Source organism: Garra rufa, chromosome 3, assembly GCF_049309525.1.
Source record: "Garra rufa chromosome 3, GarRuf1.0, whole genome shotgun sequence".
Classification (NCBI taxonomy): domain Eukaryota; kingdom Metazoa; phylum Chordata; class Actinopteri; order Cypriniformes; family Cyprinidae; genus Garra; species Garra rufa.
In genome coordinates, this window is record NC_133363.1 from 47,567,037 (window position 1) to 47,588,585 (window position 21,549).

The window sequence follows — 21,549 nt, forward strand, 5'->3', positions numbered from 1 at the left end:
GTCTGCGAGGTTTCGGCTCCCCACAGATCATTTATCATATCATTTTGAAAATGCCTTCTTTGAGTAAAAGCAGAAACACGCTATTTTAGAGCATGTCTCTTTAAATGCAAATGTGCTGTTGCTCTCCACCCCCTTTTCCAGAACAGGGCTGTGCCTTTACAGCTCATATAGCTCAGATACTCTGTTAAAAAAACAAAAAAACATCTGTTTGGTTTTAATTATGTCTTTCACACTGAAATCATAAACTAAGTTCTCTTTCATGTCTTACTGCGCCTAAACTGTCAAATACACACAAGTCTATGTTAAAAACACACAGGAGTTACAAAAACAGTCAGTTATGTCTGTAAAGGTAAACAGCTGGGAAAGAAATTGCATGTCTATATTAGATCTGTGTGGCATCAGTGTAATACACAGTAAATAAATTAATAAATCCACTGCTCTCTTGTCTTCTCTGAGGCTGGGACTCTAAATAGTGTTCTGTGCTCGTCTGTGCAGCCAAAGACAGCTAAGTTACCATGCTTTGCTTTAAATTTCGCCATGGTATTAGAACTGGTACACCACTGTTGCTTGCGAAAACAGAATGGCAGTGCCATGGGTGAAACGTGCAGTTATTATAATAACATTCCCTTACCATGTCATCTGAGTGGCTCGTTTTTTCTTAAAATAGTCTTAACAAAACAAAATTACTGGGTTGTCCTTTTTCACATTTTCTGGATTGGTAGATGCACCGGGACCCGGTCATAGCACTTGAAAACATGGAAAAAGTCAGATTTTCATTATATGTCACCTACTAAATCTAAGAAAGTAGAATAAAAGGTCAAGACAAACTAAATGCTGGTTTGGCAAAGCCTTGTTTCCCGTCATTCCAAGTGAGTGAAACAGTGCCTGTTCACTTTTTCTGCTGGATTTTTCCCATAGGGATTTTTAAAAGTGTTTTTTGTTAAGAGTTATAAACCAAGGACTAAATCAGCCAGCTTCACGATGAATCACAGCAATACAAACTTAGTTTTGATACAAAAAACAAAGATACAAAACTAAGCACTTGACAGCTTTAATGAGGGAAAGATGAAGAAATATAAAACTATTGATTTAAATTTATGCTTTTTTTTAATCCAAAGCAACTGCATTCAAATTTTTTTACTTCGTCCATAACCTTGGCATTGCTAGCACCATGCTCTACTGTTTGAGCTACAGGAAGATGTTGGTTATAAAGAAACAATATATTTTACATTTATTGCAAAGGGTACATATATACACAGATATTTACAGTCAAAAGTTTACATACACCTCGCAGAATCTGCTAAATTGTTTGACCAAAATAAAAGGGATTGTTATTATTTATTTAGTACTGGCCTGAATAAGATATTTCACATAAAAGACATTTACATATAGTCCACAAGAGAAAATAATAGTTGAATTTATAAAAATGACCTCGTTCAAAAGTTTACACACACTTGATTCCTAATAGTGTGTTGTTACCTAAATGATCCACAACTGTATTTTTTATTTTATTTTTTTGTTTAGTGACAATTGTTCATGAGTCCCTTGTTTGTCATGAACAGTTAAACTGCATGCTGTTCTTCAGAAAAAAAATCTTTCAGGTCTCACAAATTCTTTGCTTTTTCAGCATTTTTGTGTATTCAAACCCTTTCCAACAATGACTTTAGCATTTTGTATAATCCCTCTTATTTTGGTAAAATAATTACCATTTTGCAGATTCTGCAAGGTGTATGCAAACTTTTGACTTCAACGGTATGTAGTTTGTGAAGGTACGAACTATAATATGTAGGAAATATTTGTTGTGATTCTTTTCAGAATCATGGGTAATGTAGTTTTTCACCAGGAATCCTACTGAAATAATGCTGGCTAATGGCTTCAACAAAACCATATAACAACCCCAAGATGAACAACCTCATCTGTCTTAAAGAGTTTACAAGTTATTGTTAAAAATCTACATTTTTAACTTCCGAAATCTGACTTTTGCACTCGATTCAGCTTCTTCTAATTCAGATTCAGTAAAACATGTAGATTTCTAAAGCAATAAAATATTCCCAGCATACATAATCTGACAAACTGTGCTAAAACCGAACTTGTCCGCGACATTCTTGCACTATCTACATTTCTACATCCCCACGAGTAAGATGATATGCAAAAGAATTCGAAATGTTTTCACATTCTTAAAATACTTTCACCTTTTGTTTCACAGGGTCAAGTGACATCATCTGTACTTTACCCTCTGTCACCTGAAGCTTTACCAGCGCCACGTACAAAACACGCCACTGGATTAAAGATAAGCACACCTTTGTGATTCTCCGATAGTTAATGGCATAAATACACACCATATCTGACCTATTTATATCCTCCATTTATCAGTGAGGAAAAAAAGCTATCTTAGACTTTAAGACTTTAAGTGAACACATAAGACAAGTATAGACAGATACATGGACAGCATAGACGTAAAGAGTTCACATTATAATAAATATATTCCAAGCAAACCTCACACTATACAATTACATTTCTAATCTATAAATACAAGCTCATCTTATTGATACCATAAGTAAAATTCTCTTTAAATTCTGTTCAAGTGTAGCAGTGGTAAGGATGGTTTATGGGATGCGTGATGGTTTCCAGAAATCCATTTTCTTTTAAGCTGCAGGTTCTTTTACTTCTGTCTCATGCACTTTTTATCCCTGCATTCCTTTTCTCATGTCTTTGAAGTGCGGTCCAGATATCTCGCTTTCAGTGTGTTTTCTACACCTCTTACCACATAAATGAGATGATCTATTTGGCACAATGGAAGCGTGGATGTTTGGTGAAGTTCAGGCATGTTCTGAGAAGGTGGTGCTCACACCTCCACATCCGGATCTGAACCCATCCCTTGCTTCTGCAAAGCGTCTTCCCTTTTCATCTTTGGCTTCTCAGTTCGGGTGTGCCACACCAGCACCTGAGCAAGAGGAAAATTGTTTTAAATAAAGTAAAGTAAATAAAGTAATAGATGACCCAAAAAGAAGTCATTGTTTATTCACCATCATGTCATTCTAAAAAGGTTGGGCAAAATTAAGACTTTAACTAATGCCTCCTATTCAGTTCACAAGGTGGAATTTAAACTTAATTGTCCGCACAAGAATTTGAAATGGAATTTACTTAAATTACTGTATGACAATTCAGAGAATTAGGTCATGGCATTCAGAAAGCACAAACGTGCACGTGTCCAATTGAGCACAAACTTGCTTTCAATGAAAGTGGATTCCCTCCTATCTGCTATAGCCTTTAAATCTCATTAGCTTTTTGCATTATTACATGACTGATCATTGTGTGGTAAGCAGTGTTGTTGTTGTTAACTACAACTATTAAAAAAAAACATTTTGTTTTAATTGCCATAAAACTATAAATAGATACTAAATATTATAGGAAAATTAATTATATGAAATTTTAAATGTCACCTTGTCAGCTAACTGAAATGTTTAAACTGAAATTGCTAACTAAATTAAAACTAAAATGGAAATTAAAACACTGGACTAAAAATAAATGTAAGCTATTTAGAAATATTTTTAAAGAATTAAAAACAGCAAACTAAACCTAAAATGAAACTACAGTTGAAGTCAAAAGTTTACATACACCTTGCAGAATCTGCAAAATGTTAATTATTTTATCAAAATAAAAGGGATTACAAAATGTATGTTATTCATTCTGGTCAAAAGTTTACACCCCTGGCTCTCAATGCATTGTTTTTCCTTCTGGAGCATCAGTGAGTGTTTGAACCTTCTGTAATAGTTGCATATGAGTCCCTCAGTTGTCCTTAGTGTGAAAAGATGAATCTCAAAATCATATAGTCATTTTTGGAAAGGGTTCAAAATACACAAAAAAGATGAAAAATCAAAGAATTTGCAGTTTAACTGTTCAGGACAAACATGGGACTCATGAACAACTATCACTAAACAAACAAAAAAACAGAGCTGTGGATCATTCAAGTAACAACATGGTGTTAAGAATCAAGTGTATGTAAACTTCTTTGGTCATCTTTGTAAATTCAACTACTATTTTCTCTTGTGGACTATATGTAAATGTCTTATGTAAAATATCTTATTCAGGTTAATCTTAAAAAAAAAATAACATTCATTTCGTATGCTCCCTTTTATTTTGGTAACATTTTGCAGATTCTACAAGGTGTGTGTAAACTTTAGACTTTAACTGTATATAATTCTAAATTAACAAATAATTAAATTAACAGGAACATACAAACAAGTTTTTCTTAGTATAGAAAGTGTTTTACTCTGACATTCTTTTTCTTATATAACAGAAAATTATATGTCGTGAAATAATATAAAGACAATTTTTCTATAATGACACACAGAGAACGGTTCATTTTAAAGCTTTATAGCTCAATCTCTGTTGAACAGAAGTATTTCTTGTTCCTGCATTAAAACACAAATTATTTTTGGATATAGCTTAATAAACCAAAACCTTGCAAAAATACTTAAAAAATGTTTAAGGTCATGTTTTATTATCTTAAAGAAATAGTTCGCCCAAAAATAATAATTCTGTCATTAATTACTCACCCTCACATGAGGGTGAGTAAATAATGACAGAATTGTAATTTTTGCGTGAACTATCCCTTTAATATGCAGAAAATCTGGTTAATCACTAAACACTAGGTGCAGTATAAAGCTTTTACCTTGGTGCAGAGGTCTGCTTTGGGTTCAAGGTCATCCATAGTAACCAGGTTCTGAAGGAAGCTACTTTCCAGGAAGCCCATCTGAGCATCACCGTCAAACCGTGCTTGGGGATTGGTCAGTACCACTCTCAGGGACACGGCAAAGCCAGCCATGTCGATGGGGAATGGGCGGTTGGGACGCCAGCCTGTGTGGAAGCGCACAACCTTCCCATCCTCCACCACGGGCCGTTCAAACTTCATCCCACCCACCAGACCCACAGGCCATACAGAGACACGGTATGTGTAGCGCATCTGAGGGTGACAGGAAGCAGAATGTGGGTGGGAAAAAAAAGTGTTAGATAATGACAAACACATTTTATCCATTTGTCTGTAGGCAAAGATTATGTATGTGGTTGGGTGCAATTGAGAGTTTGATTACATCTCCAATAAAGAGCATCTGACACATCTGTTACACCTCAATACACCCAATGCACAGCTCCACCTGGAGGTTTAACCAGTGAACTCCCCTGGAATGATTCAAAATGATCTCATGTTCATTTTTCACTGCAATTTTCCAAAACTATATACAGCTGCATCTCAATAAATTAGAATGTCATGGAAAAGTTAATTTATTTCAGTAATTCAACTCAAATTGTGAAACTCGTGTATTAAATAAATTCAGTGCACACGTGGCTCACGTTTAACAAAAACCCACTAATTCACTATCTCAACAAATTAGAACCTAAAAAAAAAACAGTTAGAAAACATTTTTAGTGAATTGTTGGCCTTCTGGAAAGCATGTTCATTTACTGTATATGCACTCAATACAAAAATGTACTCTCTTGTTTCTCATTTTCCTCTTGACAATACCTCATAGATTCTTTATGGGGTTCAGGTCTGGTAAGTTTGCTGGCCAGTCAAGCACACCAACACCATGGTCATCTAACCAACTTTTGGTGCTTTTGGCAGTGCGGGCAGGTGCCAAATCCTGCTGGAAAATGATATCAGCATCTTTAAAAAGTTGGTCAGCAGAAGGAAGCATGAAGTGCTCTAAAATTTCTTGGTAAACGGGTGCCGTGACTTCAAAAACCACCAACACCAGTAGATGACATTGCACCCCAAATCATCACAGACTGTGGAAACTTAAACCTGGACTTCAAGCAACTTGGGCTATGAGCTTCTCCACCCTTCCTTCAGACTCTAGGGCCTTGGTTTTCAAAAGAAATACAAAACTGCTCTCATCTAAAAAGAGGACTTTGGACCACTGGGCAATAGTTCATTAGCCCAGGTAAGACGCCTCTGATGTTTGTCTGTGGTTCAGGAGTGGCTTAACAAGAGGAATACGACAACTGTAGCCAAATTCCTTGACACATCTGTGTGTGGTGGCTCTTGATGCCTTGACCCCAGCCTCAGTCCATTCCTTGTGAAGTTCACCTAAATTCTTGAATTGATTTTGCTTGACAAGCCTCTCAAGGCTGCAGTTCTCTCGGTTGGTTGTGCATCTTTTTCTTCCACTCAACTTTCTGTTAACATGCTTGGATACAGCACTTTGAACAGCCAGCTTCTTTGGTAATGAATGTTTGTGGCTTACCCTCCATGTGAAGGGTGTCAGTGATTGTCTTCTGTAGCCTAGTGAACCAAACTGAGAGACCATTTTGAAGGCTCAGGAAACCTTTGCAGGTGTTATGAGTTGATTAGCTGATTGTCATGTCACCATATTCTAGTTTGAGTTGAATTACTGAAATAAATGAACTTTTCCATGACATTCAAATTTATTGAGATGCATCTGTGAATGCAGCCATGGTGGGCAAAAAAAGCAAAAAAAGATCTTTTTTTCAAAAATAATAAAAAAAATCTTACCAAACTTTTGAACAGTAGTGTATATTTACTGATTAAACATCCTTACCTCTTCAAAAAGCTGTAAGCTGTATGTATTGTCATCATCAGCAAAGTACACCACAGCCTCTTCGAGTGCAGCCGCTTCTTTTCCCTTAGCGGCAGCGCCCATCTCCCTGAGCCAGCGCAGACCCTCGTTCCTCTGCTCAGCACCCCGGGGCTTCAGCCAGCTGGGATCTCCCTCCTGCAGCTTCCTGTCTTTGGGGGTCAGCTTGTGTAGATGAGTGTAGGTCAAGCCAGATGCAGCCAGGAAGTCTGAGACCAGTGAAGTTGGCTGTGGAGCATCCTCCACCACAATCCAGTGCAACTGAGGAACATGGAGGAAGGTGTGAGACAAACGAGTGAGCTCGGCTTTCTGCACCAGTCTGGAAAGAGGATAAAAAAAGGAGAAAGAGCAAGATTAAATTTGATAAAGTTTGGGGTGACATTCATTCATTCTTTTCCACAAAATTTTGGAGATACATTAAAGGATTAGTTCAGTTCTAGAATAAACATTTCCTGGTAATTTACTCACCTCCACGTCATCCAAGATGGTCATCTCTTTCTTTCTTTAGTCAAAAAGAAATGAAGGTTTTTGAGGAAAATATTCCAGGATTTTTCTTTATATAGTGGACGTCAACGGGTTGAACGTCCAAATTGCAGTTTCAATGCAGCTTCAAAGATCTCTACACGATCCCAGCCCAGAAATAAGAGTCTTATCTAGCGAAATGCTCAGTCATTTTCTTTAAAAAAACCCAGAAAATGTATTTATTTTTTAACCACAAATGCTCGTCACACAGTCTCGAGCATTAGCTGTGGGATGCACATCCATTACTTTATACATTACACATTGGAAAAGTCATGCGTTGTTAGTTCTTTGTCCGTGTACTCTGGATCAAAAAGTTAGGATAGGGTGAAAAACTCATTTTCTCCTCCATCTTTAAAATCATCCGACATTGTTGTTCGACTTTTTTCTGAACTCACATTCGTTTTGTAAACACTGGGTTGGTACTTCCACCTACGTCACGTGTGACCTTTCCAATGTGACTACGTAATGTGTGAAGTTGAGCTAGTGCAAGACGAGCATTTGTGGTTAAAAAGTATATTCATTTTTATTTTGTTTTAGAAAATGACTGATCGTTTCGCTAGACAAGACCCTTATTCCTCGCCTGGAATCATGTAGATTCCTTTAAAGCTGCAATGAAACTGCAAATTGGACCTTCAACCCGTTGGCTTCCTTTGAAGTCCACTATACGGAGAAAAACCCTGGAATATATTTACCTCAAAACCTTAATTTCTTTTTGACTGAAAAAAGAAAGACATGAACATCTTGGATGGCATGGGGATGATTAAATTACCAGGATATTTTTATTTTGGAATAAAATAAGTGAACTAATCCTTTAATGTCTAACAGGCTATTCACACATTTTTGCATAAAACAAGTTGCAGGGGAGTGCAACAGAAAAGCGTAAGTTTTTTTTAAGTTTGACTTTAAATAGGTTGAAGACTGACACGGAAGAGAAGAAATTGTTGAATGAAGTCGTTATTTTTGTTTTCTTTGCGCAGAAAAAGTATTCTTGTAGCTTTAGAAAATGAAGGCTGAACTTCTGATGTCACATGGACTATTTTAACAATGTCCTTACTACCTTTCTGGGCCTTTCTGCTGTCTATGCAGGGTCAAAACGCTCTCAGATTTCATCGAAAATATTTTAATCTGTGTTCTGAAGATAAATGAAGGCCTTTGAAAACAGGTGTTTTTAATTTATTCCATCATTGTAATTAAATTGTGGCCACGCACCTCTCAAACATGTTTGTCTAGCACATGCTTACAATAATGCAAAAGCATCACAGTGAAATGCAAAGATGTGTTCTGGGTGAATGGCGCCTTTGAGATGCTTACTATTCAAAACGTAACTGTAATCAGTATTTGCATACTGCAGTGCATAGTGATTGCTCTTCACATTTTTTACATATACACACACCTGCACACTACAGAGACATGAGCAGATAAATCTTAGTAATAAGAAAACCTGGCTCATTTCCATAATTGACCGTCTTTGAACAATGTTGCAAAAAATCTGTTAAAAATGAATCATTACCTCAATTCATTATCACATAGTTCCTGACATCCCAACGTGGAACGTTCCCATGTAAGTTTGCGCAGCTATTTGTAAATGTTATGTGTGAAGATTCTTGTCTCATCCACTTCCAGCTATTTCAAGCTATATAAAACAGCTCGTTTTTGCTGCTTGATATTGCACACTGATTTGTTTCACCATATTATTTTCATGGATTATCTTAATCATGAACAGAGTGGTTTGTAATGCAAACAGTTTTACCGTTTACTGCACTTTGTTATTCTTCTCGCCATTTCCCTACAGTGGCTAACGTTAATGAACCGGAAGTCTTGCACATTCACATTCTTGCACAGAAATCCTCTCAATATAGCAGTCTCATGCAGGCACAGATTGCTATTTATTTACTCTATTATGTTTTATTAATAATGGTATTTGCATTTCCTTTGTCCTAGTTCAGTTTGTTGCAGCCACCGCTGAGTTAAAAAATTTTGGAATATAAAGTTTGTTTGCAAATCATATTTAGGTTTAATTAAAGTTCACATCTCTTGTCTGAAGAGGGTTTGCATGCTAAATTCATTGCGAATCAGATATTGAATTCTTGGGTGAATAAGTCGATGAGTTGTTAACCGTTTCAGTAACCGATTTGTGTGTAGTAAAATCGTTCAGACCTGTTTTGTGAACAAAATAATTGTAAAGATGACTCATCGCCTGTAGGTCAGATTTGTTGAAGTATGGGCTGACTGTGTCATAAAATGGCAATATTTACCTAAATCTTTAACACTATAGAGTTTTTTCACGATGCGTCATCAATCGGCCATATTGGTGGCACTGAATGTAAACAATGCCACTGAACCGAATGAAACTCGCATATTTTGCTGATTATTGCTGCTGAAAATGGTCAATTATTGTCATGTTTTGGGCTGTACTAATCGGTCAGACCGGGTAAAACATTAAGTACTACAGACTGCCAAAAGTTATAACAAATCAAGGTGAAGAGTGAAAAAACTGTCTGAGAAACAAAAGGCATTTGTGGTTGGCCAAACTGAACCAGGATTTCCAGGGCAAGAATCTTAACAACATTCATGTTTGTTCTTATCATTTCCGGTCAGGTAGGTGAAATATTAGGCTAATATCTTAATTAATACGTAATGTATCTTTACCACCTATATTAACTTTAGTTTGTCAAAATATTGTGCCCTTTCCTGCTTAATAAGTCCACCTCTATATGATTTAGCAGCTTCCACACGTTGTTTTCGGTAGTTTAGACAGCAGAAATTAGCAGAACAACATATTCAGTACATTAACCGTGCAATCCATGCTGTGGATATGGCCGTGCATCCGGGTAACTGACCAAATCGTGACATAAGTGCAAACCCTCTATTCACTTGCTACCTTGCAAGCATTTAATTTTCATTCAGCAGAACTGTAATTTTGCTAAAGCTCTCTACGCACCTTGCATATGTGGGAGTTATCACAAAAATTTTGGGCACATCATTCTTCTTAGACAGCTCTGATGTTTTGATGTGTTCCTGCAGCTTCTGCAGGTCTCCTCTCAGCTGAGAGATCTGCTGATCTTTAGACATGTCATGATCTCTACAGTCACAGCGCTGACCTGCACACAACTCAGCAATCAATGTCGTGGTCAAATGTGAATGATTCAAGGTGGAATCAACAAGATAATGATGACAGTGAATCCAGTCTTACCCAACTGCATCAGCGCATAGATGAGTCCCAGTAGAGACACCATGAAGTACAGCACGAACACAGTCTTCAGCTTCAGTCTCATTCTCATGATGACCTGCTGATGCTGAAATCAACACTGATGGAGGACGAGGAAACCGGTGATCATGGAGACAACCCATGTGAATGCATTATAACAACCACGACTACAGCTTTGTTAGAAAAATAAGAGATGGAATGCAGATTCCAAGATATTTCCAGAGCATCTAGTGATAATAAGATGTCTTGATTTAAATGGGCTCAGCTGCAGTATTTATATGAATGTCCGGTTACAGAGTTTAACTAACGCATTTGAATATATTACATACATTTAAAGCTGAGATGAATAAATCCTTTCCGGCCGTTTCATTATGTATATATTAGAGATAGCGCTATGCGTCTCTGTGCATACTAGTGGAGTGCACTATATACAGCCAGCCCATTCATCCACTGCGCACTACCAACAACTTCCGCTTTCAATGTGCAACACCGTCAACGATCTTCCGAAACATGGAAATAACCTATAGTTCCGGTCTGTAACTTTTGTATCACATACGAGGACATTTTAACCCTTTAACCGTCAAAAGATAAAATCAAATTAAATAAATAGCCGCCACTACAAGAAATATGTATAAAAATAAATAAATAAATAAAAAAGCAATAGTGAAACAGCATATTCTTCAACGTTTTGTATTCTAACCTGTTATGAAAAAATGATAGAAGATAAAACGGTAAAAACTCACCAAACCTGAATATACAAATTCTGAAGCGCCATTATCCACCTTTTTCTTCACGTAAGAGTGTATATTTTATGGGTTTGGCTTCTGGTCTCATGCAGCATCCAGCTATTTTTAGTTGTACAAAACAGCTGGTTTTGCTACTTGATACTGCATATCGGTGTGTCTTAACATTTCATTTTAATGTATTAACTAAATTGTAAACAAGCTGGTTTGTAGTGCGAACTGTTTTACCGTTTAATGCAGATTGTTATTTTTTTTTCCATATAGATGCTAATGAACCAGAAGTCTCACCCAAAACCTTACCTCCACATCGAAAGAAAAAGGTGGATAGAGTTTAAAAGACATCTCTGAATTTCTGATTAAGTTTAATGAGAAAACTCTTAAAGCTTCATATGAGCATTTCTGGTAGAGTCTGAAAAAAGTAGCATTGTTGTCTAGCTATGCTATAGGCCAAATTCATTTTAAAAGAAATAAATTATTTTATTTAGCAATGATGCCTCAAACTGACCAAAAAATAAGTCTATTTCATTGTTACATGAAAAAAAAAAAAAACTAAATCATCAGTGAGTCCTGAAAAAAAATCGAAATATAAGGTTGTATCAGCGATTTCAAGCCTGAAACATAAAGTGTCAAATTCAGCTGACCTTTCTTCACGATCCGCTCGCTGCCTGCCCCATAAATTGGCTATAAAAAAAAACGCGTCTCTGTGGTCAGCCTAGGGTCCGAGATATGCCAAAAAAACAATCGGTGCTACCAACCATTCCACAGAAAAACAAACAGTGTTCCAACCAATCACCATCAGGGGTTTGGTGTTGTGGACTTTCGCTCTGCCTCCCTCACATCCCTGCACCAGTACGAAAGTCCACAACACAGGCTCACAGGCAGCGAGCGGATCATGAAAAAAGGTCAGCTGAATTTGACACTTTATGTTTCAGCCTAGAATCGCTGATACAACCTTTAAGCAGCACAACTGTTTTTAACACGGATAAGAAAAAGAAATGTTTTGTGAAAACCAAGTCAGCGTGTGTGACCCTGGACCACAAAACTAGCCATAAGGGTAATTTCTTTTTAAAACTGATATCTCTATATTATTTAAAAGCTGAATAAATAAGCTTTCCATTGATGTATGGTTTGTTAGGACAATACTTTGCAGAGATACAACTATTTGAAAATCTGGAAACGGAAGGTGCAAAAAAAAAACTAAATGAGAAAATTGCCTTTAAAGTTGTCTAAATGAAGTTCTTAGCAATGCATATTACTAATGAAAAATTAGGTTTTTATATATTTACGGTAGGAAATTTACTAAAAATCTTCATGGAACATGATCTTTACTTACTATTCTAATGATTTTTGGCATAAAAGAAAAATCAATTTTGACCCATACAATGTATTTTTGCCTATTGCTACAAATACTTGACACTGGTTTTGTGGTCCAGGGTCACATATTCAAATGATTTCTGAAGGATCATGTTACACTGAAGACTAGAATAATGGCTACTGAAAATTCAGCTTTACTATCACAAGAATAAATTACATTTTAAAACATATCAAAACAGACTTTATTTTGAATTGTAATAAAAAAAACATAACCCCAAACTTTTATAATGGTGAGTATATTTCTGAAATCTTACATTTCTTTCAGGTTTTGTAAAATGAGAAATAATGCTGTTGATATCCTTCAATATGAAGTTCAAAGGACTCCAAAGAACAAAGCAGCCTTTCTTAAAAAAGACTGAGGGTGTTTTTTACGATGTACCAATCATTTGGGGAAAAAAAGAGAAACAGTTAAGAACAGTTTATGCAAGATAAATTTGAAACACAATGTTAAAACACCACCGAGCTTCAATAAGTCAAACAAGATTCCTTTATTTGTTGCATACAAATCAAACACATAAAGCTGGAATGACCTTTCGTTTCAGTTCAACAAGAGAGCACAAGACAAAAACACTCATCTCTCAAACTGTTTTAAGTTTTGTATATCATTTTTCCAATGTCTTTGAAGGCAAATAAAATGTACATGGCAAACGGATTATATACAAAGAAGAAACAAAAATGGAAATATACAGTAATGACATGATAAAAGAATGTTATGATAAAAAACTAAAACAAAAGTAGATTTCTACACTAAGGGTCCACCATAGCTAACATGCCAACCCCTGTAGCAAATCAAACATCAACATAATCCTCATCCACCAATTCCCTAATACAGCTGTTATAAAACATTTTGATACAAGTTGAATGACCTGAGACAGTCTAGGTTCAGTGACTACTAATTATAAACAGTACAGATTTTCTTGTATTCTGTTTCTTGAAGTGATAAGCAAACGTCAGCTTTTAGTTAAAATACATTTACCCTGAAAACTGGTATAGAGTGAAATGGCTGTAATAACCACTGTGACCAACACCTGCATTCGCTCACTATGGTAATAAAACAGCTGATGAGTGACAGACACTTTCTCTAAAGAAGAAAAAAAATGCAGGCTCTTTTTGCATCTGGACAGACTGCAAAGACATACAGTTAAGCCTCACCATGCTGATACCTGAGGTGAAATAGGTTGCATTTGGCTGACACAGTGGCCTTCACTGCCATTTTGTTGTCATTCAAACCTTTATGAGACTGAAACCATTGCTTACTACGTGAAATGGTGAATGAGCTTTTTAAGTTATAAACCAAGAGCAAGCATAGAAGGGGTTTCATTGCTGATTATGGACAGGAGAGAATGTTTTAAGGGCTTACTTCTAATGATGGGTGATAGAGCAGGGGTAAGGAATGAAGATGAGGAAGCTCTGAACCAACAGAGGAAGGCTCGCTCTTAATGGCAGCAGCCTCCACAGTGGCCGCCCCCGTGCGCGTGTCCCGAGGCCTCGCCGTACTTTGTTCTCCGGCTGAGAATCTCATAGGAGCAGTCTTCTCCACAGCAACCGGACATACTGGGTGACGTTTCGTCAATCTCGAACCTGAAAGGAAGAGGACGGCTGTTGGTGAATTCATATTTTAACACTGAATAAGCATAGCAGGCAGTTGTTGCTATGGCAACTGCCATCATTCAGCGTTTCGTCGATTATAGAGGTCCGTATATAAATCTGTATTCAGAAGAGGAACAGGAATTTCACACAGTGAGGAAGTGGTGAAGGATGGGACTTACTGTAAAGCCTCTCTAAAGAACTGGTAAGCACCATGATTGTGTTTAAATACTGTCAGCATGACCTTTTTCATTTGCGTGCTGAGGAAAGACACAAGGACAAAAAGAGACAGCGATTCATGAGTTTAGGCAGGACCAAAAAACAAAACAAAAAAAAGTTTATGGAATGCTGTGGTTGTCGTGGTACCTGTTGGCGATAAGCTGAAGGATTTGGATGAGAAATTTCCCCAGGCCTTTCCGTCTGACTTTACTCTCCAACTGAACTTCGTAACTGAGGAGACATTATTAGAATCAGTCAGATACGAACAGCAGTCTCTTGAGGTCATGTGTCTTATATGACTCAGAATCAGTGAAGTCACACATCGCAAAAATAACATGCCAGGCAGGCGCCTTTCCCACTTATACAATGTGTGCAATGAAGGTAGACGGACCTGCACAATATTACAATTCTGGGAGATATTAATATGCCAATAGTTTTCACATTAACAACAAATGACCAATTCTATACAATAGCATCTATATAAAACCCTGGACAGTTTACCCAAACATGAAAATTCTGTCATTAATTACTCACCCTCATGTCATTCCAAGACCTTCCTTCATCTTCAGAACATAAATTAAGATATTTTTAAAGAAATCTGAGAGCTTTCTGACCCTGCATAGACAGCAACACAACTACCACATTTAAGGCTCAGAAAAGTAGTAAAATAGTCCATGTGACAGTGTTTCAACCTTAATGTTATAAAGCTACAATAATACTTTTTGTGCCCAAAGAAAACAATAATAACGACTTTATTCAACAATTTCTTCCCTTCTGTGTCAGTCTTTGATACACGTTCATGAGAGTACCACAACGCAATCGCTTAAATCTCAAAAGCTCTATAATTTCATCAAAAATATCTTAATTTGTGTTCCGAAGATGAAAGAAGGTCTTACGGGTTTGGAACGACATGAGGGTGAGTAATGACAGAATTTTCATTTTTCAGGTGAACTCTTTAATTTAGGCATTTTAACATTATAATACTGTATATACTACTAGTCAAAATCATTTTGAACAGTAACATTTTCAATGTTTTTAAAAAGGTGTCTTCTGCTCACCAAGCCTGCATTTATTTGATCCAAAACACAGCAAAAACAGTAAAATTACTTTAATTTTTACTATTTAAATATTTTTACCATTTGAATACATTTTTAATGAATTTATTCCTGTGTTCAAAGCAAATTTATTTGCATTATTATTCCAGTCTTCAGTGTCACATGATCCTTCAGAAATCATTCTAATATGCGGATTTGCTGCTCAAAAAAAAAGTAGGTTTTTTTTAGGTTTATTTGATGAATAGAAAGTTCATAAGAACAGCATTTATCTGAAATGGAAATATTTTGTAACATCATAAATGCCTTTATCACCATATAAATGTCTTTTGATCAATTTAAAGCATCATTGCTAAATAAAAGTATTAATGTCTATAAATATATACTGACTCCAAGCTTTTGAATGGAATAGTGTATAATGTTAAAAAGCTTTTTATTTCAGATAAATGCTGATCTTTGGATCTTTCTATTTATCAAGAATCCTGAAAATCCAGCATATTAGAATGATCATGTGACGCTGAAGACTGTAAGTTACATTTTAAAATATATTCAAATAGAAAGCAGTTATTTTAAATAGTAGAATTATATCAACAATTTACTGTTTTTGTTGTACTTTGTAACTTTCAAATAAACGCAGGCTTGAGGAGCAGAAGAGACTCCTCTACAAAACATCAAATCTTACTGTTCAAAAACTTTTGACTGGTAGTGTACATAATGAAAACTGGATATTAATACAACTGTATTAATACTGGATATTAATATAATAATGACATTTTCTGAAAATGTTATATGTATTGTTTCACAGACTAAATGTGTGATAGATGATGGTAAAGGTGTAAAAAAAAATAAGGAAATGAGCATGAACAAACAAATATCAATAAATTAAAAAAAATATTCTAATATGATCAGTCAGTAACCAGTGTGGTACTGAAACATTTTGCAATCCAAACAAATATATTGATTATTAATAATCCCCAAAGAGAAATTCATAGCTGTGCTACGTGTTAGGTTATAATTAAAGCAACTTTACCAATATAAAACCTCATCTCCACACTCCACATCAAATCGAAAGTGGGAAAATGCTACAGGTGTGGAGTCAGCATCACGGGCCAGGAGATACCACGCTCTCTCATCCTTCATCTCCTCCCTTTTCTCTCTCTCCTTCCATCCCCACTCACTCTGTTCATATCTGCCAATACACAATGTAACAAAAAATTGAAAATGCAGAAAGACTTCAAAGACATTTCTCATGAAACTATATTTCTTAAATAGCAAAATAACAAGCTGTAGAAAAATCTTTTTAGCTTTAAAGGGACAGTTCACCCAAAATAAAATTCTGTCGTCATTTATTTGCCCATGTCATTCCAAACCTGCATCACATATATCATCTGTATTAAAGAACCCCACTGACTTTCATTCAGTAGTCATATGTGACCCTGGACCACAAAACCAGTCATAAGGGTCTATTTTTTGAAATTGAGATTTATACATTTTCTGAAAGCTGAATAAACAAGCAATAAATGATGTATGGTTTGTTAGGATAGGACAATTTTTGACAAAGATACAACTATTTGAACCATCTGAGGGTATAAAAAAAAATCTCAATATTGCGAAAATCGCCTTTAAAGTTGTCCAAATGAAGTTCTTAGCAAAGAATATTACAAATCATAAATTCCATTTTAATATATTTATGGTAGGAAATTTACAAAATATCTGCATGGAGCATGATCTTTACTTAATATCCTAATGAATTTTGGCATAAAAGAAATCTATAACTTTGACCTATACAATGTATTTTGGCTATTGCTACAAATATATCCATGCTACTCAGGACTGGTTTTGTGGTCCAGGGTCACTTATGGCGCTTTTCCACTACACAGTACCAGCTCGCCTCAGCTCGCCTCGGCTCGACTCGGCTCTGTTTGGTTTTCCACTGTGTAAAAGTTGTACCTGTACCGGCTTCCAGGTACTTTTTTTCGTACCACCTCCGGCGAGGTTCCAAGCGAGCTGAGGCGAGCTAAGGCGATACTAAAATGTGACGTGAAAACACAGCAGACTGCTGATTGGTCAGAGAGAATCGTCACTATTCACTGCGTCATCATTGCATGCGCCAGCAATAGTATCCAGAATAACCCCGCCATTTTTAAAAAGTTTGGCCAGAGATTGCGTGACATATCCAATCCATTACATATTATGGCAACTCGGAAGAATACGCCGTGGTCAAACGAGGAGGTGCAGACAGCGGGTGTGTCGCGTAGAAGATTACATCACGGCAGTTTCTTGCAGCGTCGCTGTGGCAACCAGGTACTATTGTGGAGGTACAGGTACAACTTTTACACAGTGGAAAACCAAACAGAGCCGAGTCGAGCCGAGGCGAGCCGAGTCGAGCTGGTACTGTGTAGTGGAAAAGCGCCAATATAGTCTTGGAATGACATGAGTAATGAGGGTGAGTAAATGACAGTTTTCATTTTTGGGTGAACTATCCCTTTAAATGTTAAACACTAAATGACTTCTATTCAACCCAAAACCTGTCTCTGAATGTCAGTGAAACACAAAAGCTAACATGTATCCATTAAAACGATCAAGATGCCAGACACTAGAAATGGACAAATAAAACGTAATAAGCATCTAAAGCAGTAACAATATGGGATGCTGGATTACCCCATATGTTGACTTGCTCAATACCTACAGCGTCTGCATGTTGGCTCTAGTCAACTCATAGGCCCACTCCACTGTATCTGGACTCAATGCAGTTACCCGTTTACACTCAATCTCCAGGTTTAGCCTGAGATTCAGACATTCACAATATTAGTAAAGGATAAAAATATAATAATAATAATAATAATAATAAAATAAAATGTTCACCAGTTTACAGGCAGAATTTGACATCTGTCAAAGGGGAAGCATAAGGATAAGGAAACATACCCATTTCTGTCAAACTTTTTGAACACTGGCATTGCAGACAAAGGATCTTCAAGCTGTAAAAATGGGACACATTTTAATATTTCTTTATTCATTAAGACAAGTGCACATATTTTGAAAAAGGTTTCTTTCAGGTGTTCTCAATAAAGCATACCTTATTGGCTGCATCCACTTTAGCACACACTGCATCCATAGCTGCCCGTTCTTCGAGTCTTCTCTGCTTTTTCTCTTTTGCTCTGTTTGATTTTCTCTGAATGGTAATGGAAAGACATCCTGTCAAACACTATGCTCAGATAAAGACTGAAGAAAACAGTCTGAAATATTTAGACTTTATATTAGTGAAAACCTGGGGCCAGTTGTTCCAACTGTTTAGTCTGGATCAGAATGACCTGGATTCAAAAATCCCATGTTGTGCTATCCAGGATCAGGTAACCCATCTTGCTCCTGTGCCGGTTTTCAAAGCAAAATTGGATTGGATCACCCTGATCCAGAGACGCACTTTTTCAGATATACAAATCTGGATTACTAGTGCTCTACAGAGCCCCTAAAAGGACATTGTGATCGGAAAAAAATGAGATAACTACTGACTGGTCCATTTCTGATGATTGTGCCAATGAAGTTTACAATTAGTGATTTTTTTTACATTTAACATTAGATAACTTTTTTCTGGCAAGACTGTACTAATAACTCACTCCATAAGAGTTTTCCAGTGATTAAAAAATAATTGAATAAATATATTCTTTTTGTTTGATATTGACAGCAGTTTACTTTTTTAGGGATATATTGCATGTTAAAATGTAGCATTTTCAGACCAGTTTTACACTTTATTACATTTTTGTTACTGAAATCCGCCCTTCTGCTGGGATTAGAGTAATCCATTTTTTTTGGGGGGATCAAAGGTATCCCAATTTTTACCAAAATATTTTGAACAACATAAATTAAGGATTTAATCCAGATCAAAACTAAGATTGGATTTTGTGATCTAACCTGAATTAAGAACCTATTCCTTCTTTTGAACCCATTTTCAAGATTTGATCCAATTTGACAGCCAAAATCTGATCAGAGTTCTTTTGAACAACTGGCCCCAGGAATATTCTCCTTTTATGCTGAAATTTAAGAATTTTGAAAAACATACATAATGTTAAGACCAAAAAAAATAAAGAGGACATTAGTCATTAATCAATCAAGCAAATCAAATGAGACCTAACACACAAAACTGTGGAATTACACACTTATTTTACAGTTGTTTAACAGCAAATATTTACTATGAATTCACAAAACATTCTAGTTAATTAAAAAAAAAAAGAATTCTCAAAAAGGCCAGATATAGTCCAACTACTCACCCTAGTCAATATATACACATCAATTACACGCAAACAATATTGTTCCCTTCAAAACATTTCACATAAACTTATGATTGCATTTGTTCCTGTCTGCATACATGTGACTGCATGGGGGTAGTAACACATTGTGGATACTTTAAGATAAAGGCATTTATATAAATCTGAGGGTTTAAAGATTTGACCTATAGTAATAATACACCAGAAGCAAATATCTAGCTGGAGGCACAAAAAGAAAGCCCCTCTTTAGCTCCAGGTACATCAATGGCAAGAGAAGCAGGAAACAGGTGCTGAGAACACAAAGCACGTGGAGATGAACAGTTTTCTAAGGGCTTGACGGCGGCGGGCTCTGTACATGAAGTTCACTAATGCCAGACATAAATATATCATTCACACCCGAGCGACTAAGCGATGCTGCTGTCGTGAGGAGGTTTGATCTCGCGGTGGCTGCTGGTATCGTGCTAATTAAAGAGCAATATGAGGAGTTCAAACAAACGATTTACACATTATAGTCGTATCTCGCCAGCTCCTTGACTGACTTTGAAGCCTCGTCTTTAGGAAACTGACGATAAAGGCAGTCTGACGAAAACAGCAACAGTTTGCCGTGTTTAATGTATCAGTGTTATAGTGCTTAGTGTTAAAGAAATGGCGCAGTCGACGAGGCACCTGAAACGAACCAGAAACCTTTGGAGGTGGACATTTGTGTACTCAGATGGACACTACGAGAATACATTCGGGACCTGAGCATCTTTAAACCAGCAAATTCTCGCCAGCACCCATCGTTATTCGCGAGTTCCGCGTTCACCTCCATCACATAGGCATTATACACTCTTTCCGGGGAGAATGATTTGCTTCCATCAGTCTTTGTTCAAATTGCCGCACGCATTTATCAAAACCCAAAATAAGAGCAAAGCTAACAACACACAACATGGACAGACAAACTCACCCCCATTGTGCAGATTTTACACGACCACCTTGACGCGACTACTGCACTCTAAAATGCTTTACAGAAGTTAGAGATGTGAAGAGGAGATGTGGTCTGTGGTAAAGAATGTTAAAAATGCTAACGAGCGAGCTAGTCTGCAGTAACACAAGCGCTCGAGGGTTGGTAGCTTATAAAACAATTATCTTTAAAGCGACTAGCGACTGCTGGTCGCTTTTATTTTTTCCTGCCAGATTCGCGCCAAGAAGCGGGGACGAAATTTCCGCGCTCGACTCTCCCTTTCTTTATCTCCTTCTCCTTTCCTCCCTCCCTCTCTTCACTCTTTCTTTCCCTCTCAGCAGCACTGGGCATTAGCTGCTGAGTCTTGGGGAAATGACGACATAGGGTTTGGGGTTAAGGGTCAAACTCGCTCCACATGCTTCTTCACGTTGAGAGTATTTTGTGACCAAGAGCCATAAAAATACATTTATGTAAATAATACTAAAGGTAGTTTTCCTTTTAGTTCCTGGTTTCCATTTGCAACCTGAATATGTAAAATTATTTTTAAAAAATTGGGGGATAGAGAATACTAGGGCTGGGTATTGTGACCAATTCGGCGATTCGATTCGATTCTTATTTTTATGGTTTCGATTCGATATCGATTAGCTATCAATATTTCATTTAAAATGTTAGTTTTGCAGATATGGGATCCATATTTTGATATAAATGCTGGTAACTGAAACTCTCCTACTTAAGTTTATTACTGAAATGCACATCTACATTAATAATAGGGTGCACACAGTTGTTTATTTTAAACAACTTTTATTTTAAATGAACAATAAGTCATAAATATGTGCATCCATTGTACACCATGTAAACAAACTGCAAAATGCACATTACTGTAAAAAAATTAAAAGACAGTAACAGTTCTTAACTACAGCCTAATCATTTTTGATCATCAGATTTTTCACTTTATTTTATTTTATTTTATTTTACTTTAATACTGTGTATACATACTATATTAAAAAGTTATGTGCGTGTGTTTTAAATATAATATAAATAAT

At 36.4% G+C, this 21,549-nt stretch overlaps 2 protein-coding genes across 2 annotated transcripts; both read right to left on the minus strand.

The window, feature by feature from the left end:
- Window positions 1-1,035: 1,035 nt before the first annotated feature.
- b3gat3 (beta-1,3-glucuronyltransferase 3 (glucuronosyltransferase I)) lies at window positions 1,036-10,816 on the minus strand. Its single transcript, XM_073836271.1, has 5 exons — window positions 10,312-10,816; window positions 10,060-10,219; window positions 6,561-6,915; window positions 4,676-4,966; window positions 1,036-2,944 (listed from the first exon to the last, which is right to left on the minus strand). Exons 1-5 carry the CDS (start codon window positions 10,397-10,399, stop codon window positions 2,846-2,848), a joined length of 993 nt encoding a protein of 330 aa, XP_073692372.1. The 5' UTR covers window positions 10,400-10,816; the 3' UTR covers window positions 1,036-2,845.
- A 2,091-nt stretch (window positions 10,817-12,907) lies between these two features.
- On the minus strand, window positions 12,908-20,858 carry naa40 (N-alpha-acetyltransferase 40, NatD catalytic subunit). The gene is made up of 8 exons (XM_073836272.1): window positions 20,510-20,858; window positions 18,378-18,473; window positions 18,227-18,279; window positions 17,991-18,086; window positions 16,332-16,490; window positions 14,397-14,480; window positions 14,213-14,290; window positions 12,908-14,024 (listed from the first exon to the last, which is right to left on the minus strand). The coding sequence occupies exons 1-8, from the start codon at window positions 20,513-20,515 to the stop codon at window positions 13,880-13,882; spliced, it is 717 nt and encodes a 238-aa protein (XP_073692373.1). The 5' UTR covers window positions 20,516-20,858; the 3' UTR covers window positions 12,908-13,879.
- Between the last annotated feature and the right edge of the window lie 691 nt (window positions 20,859-21,549).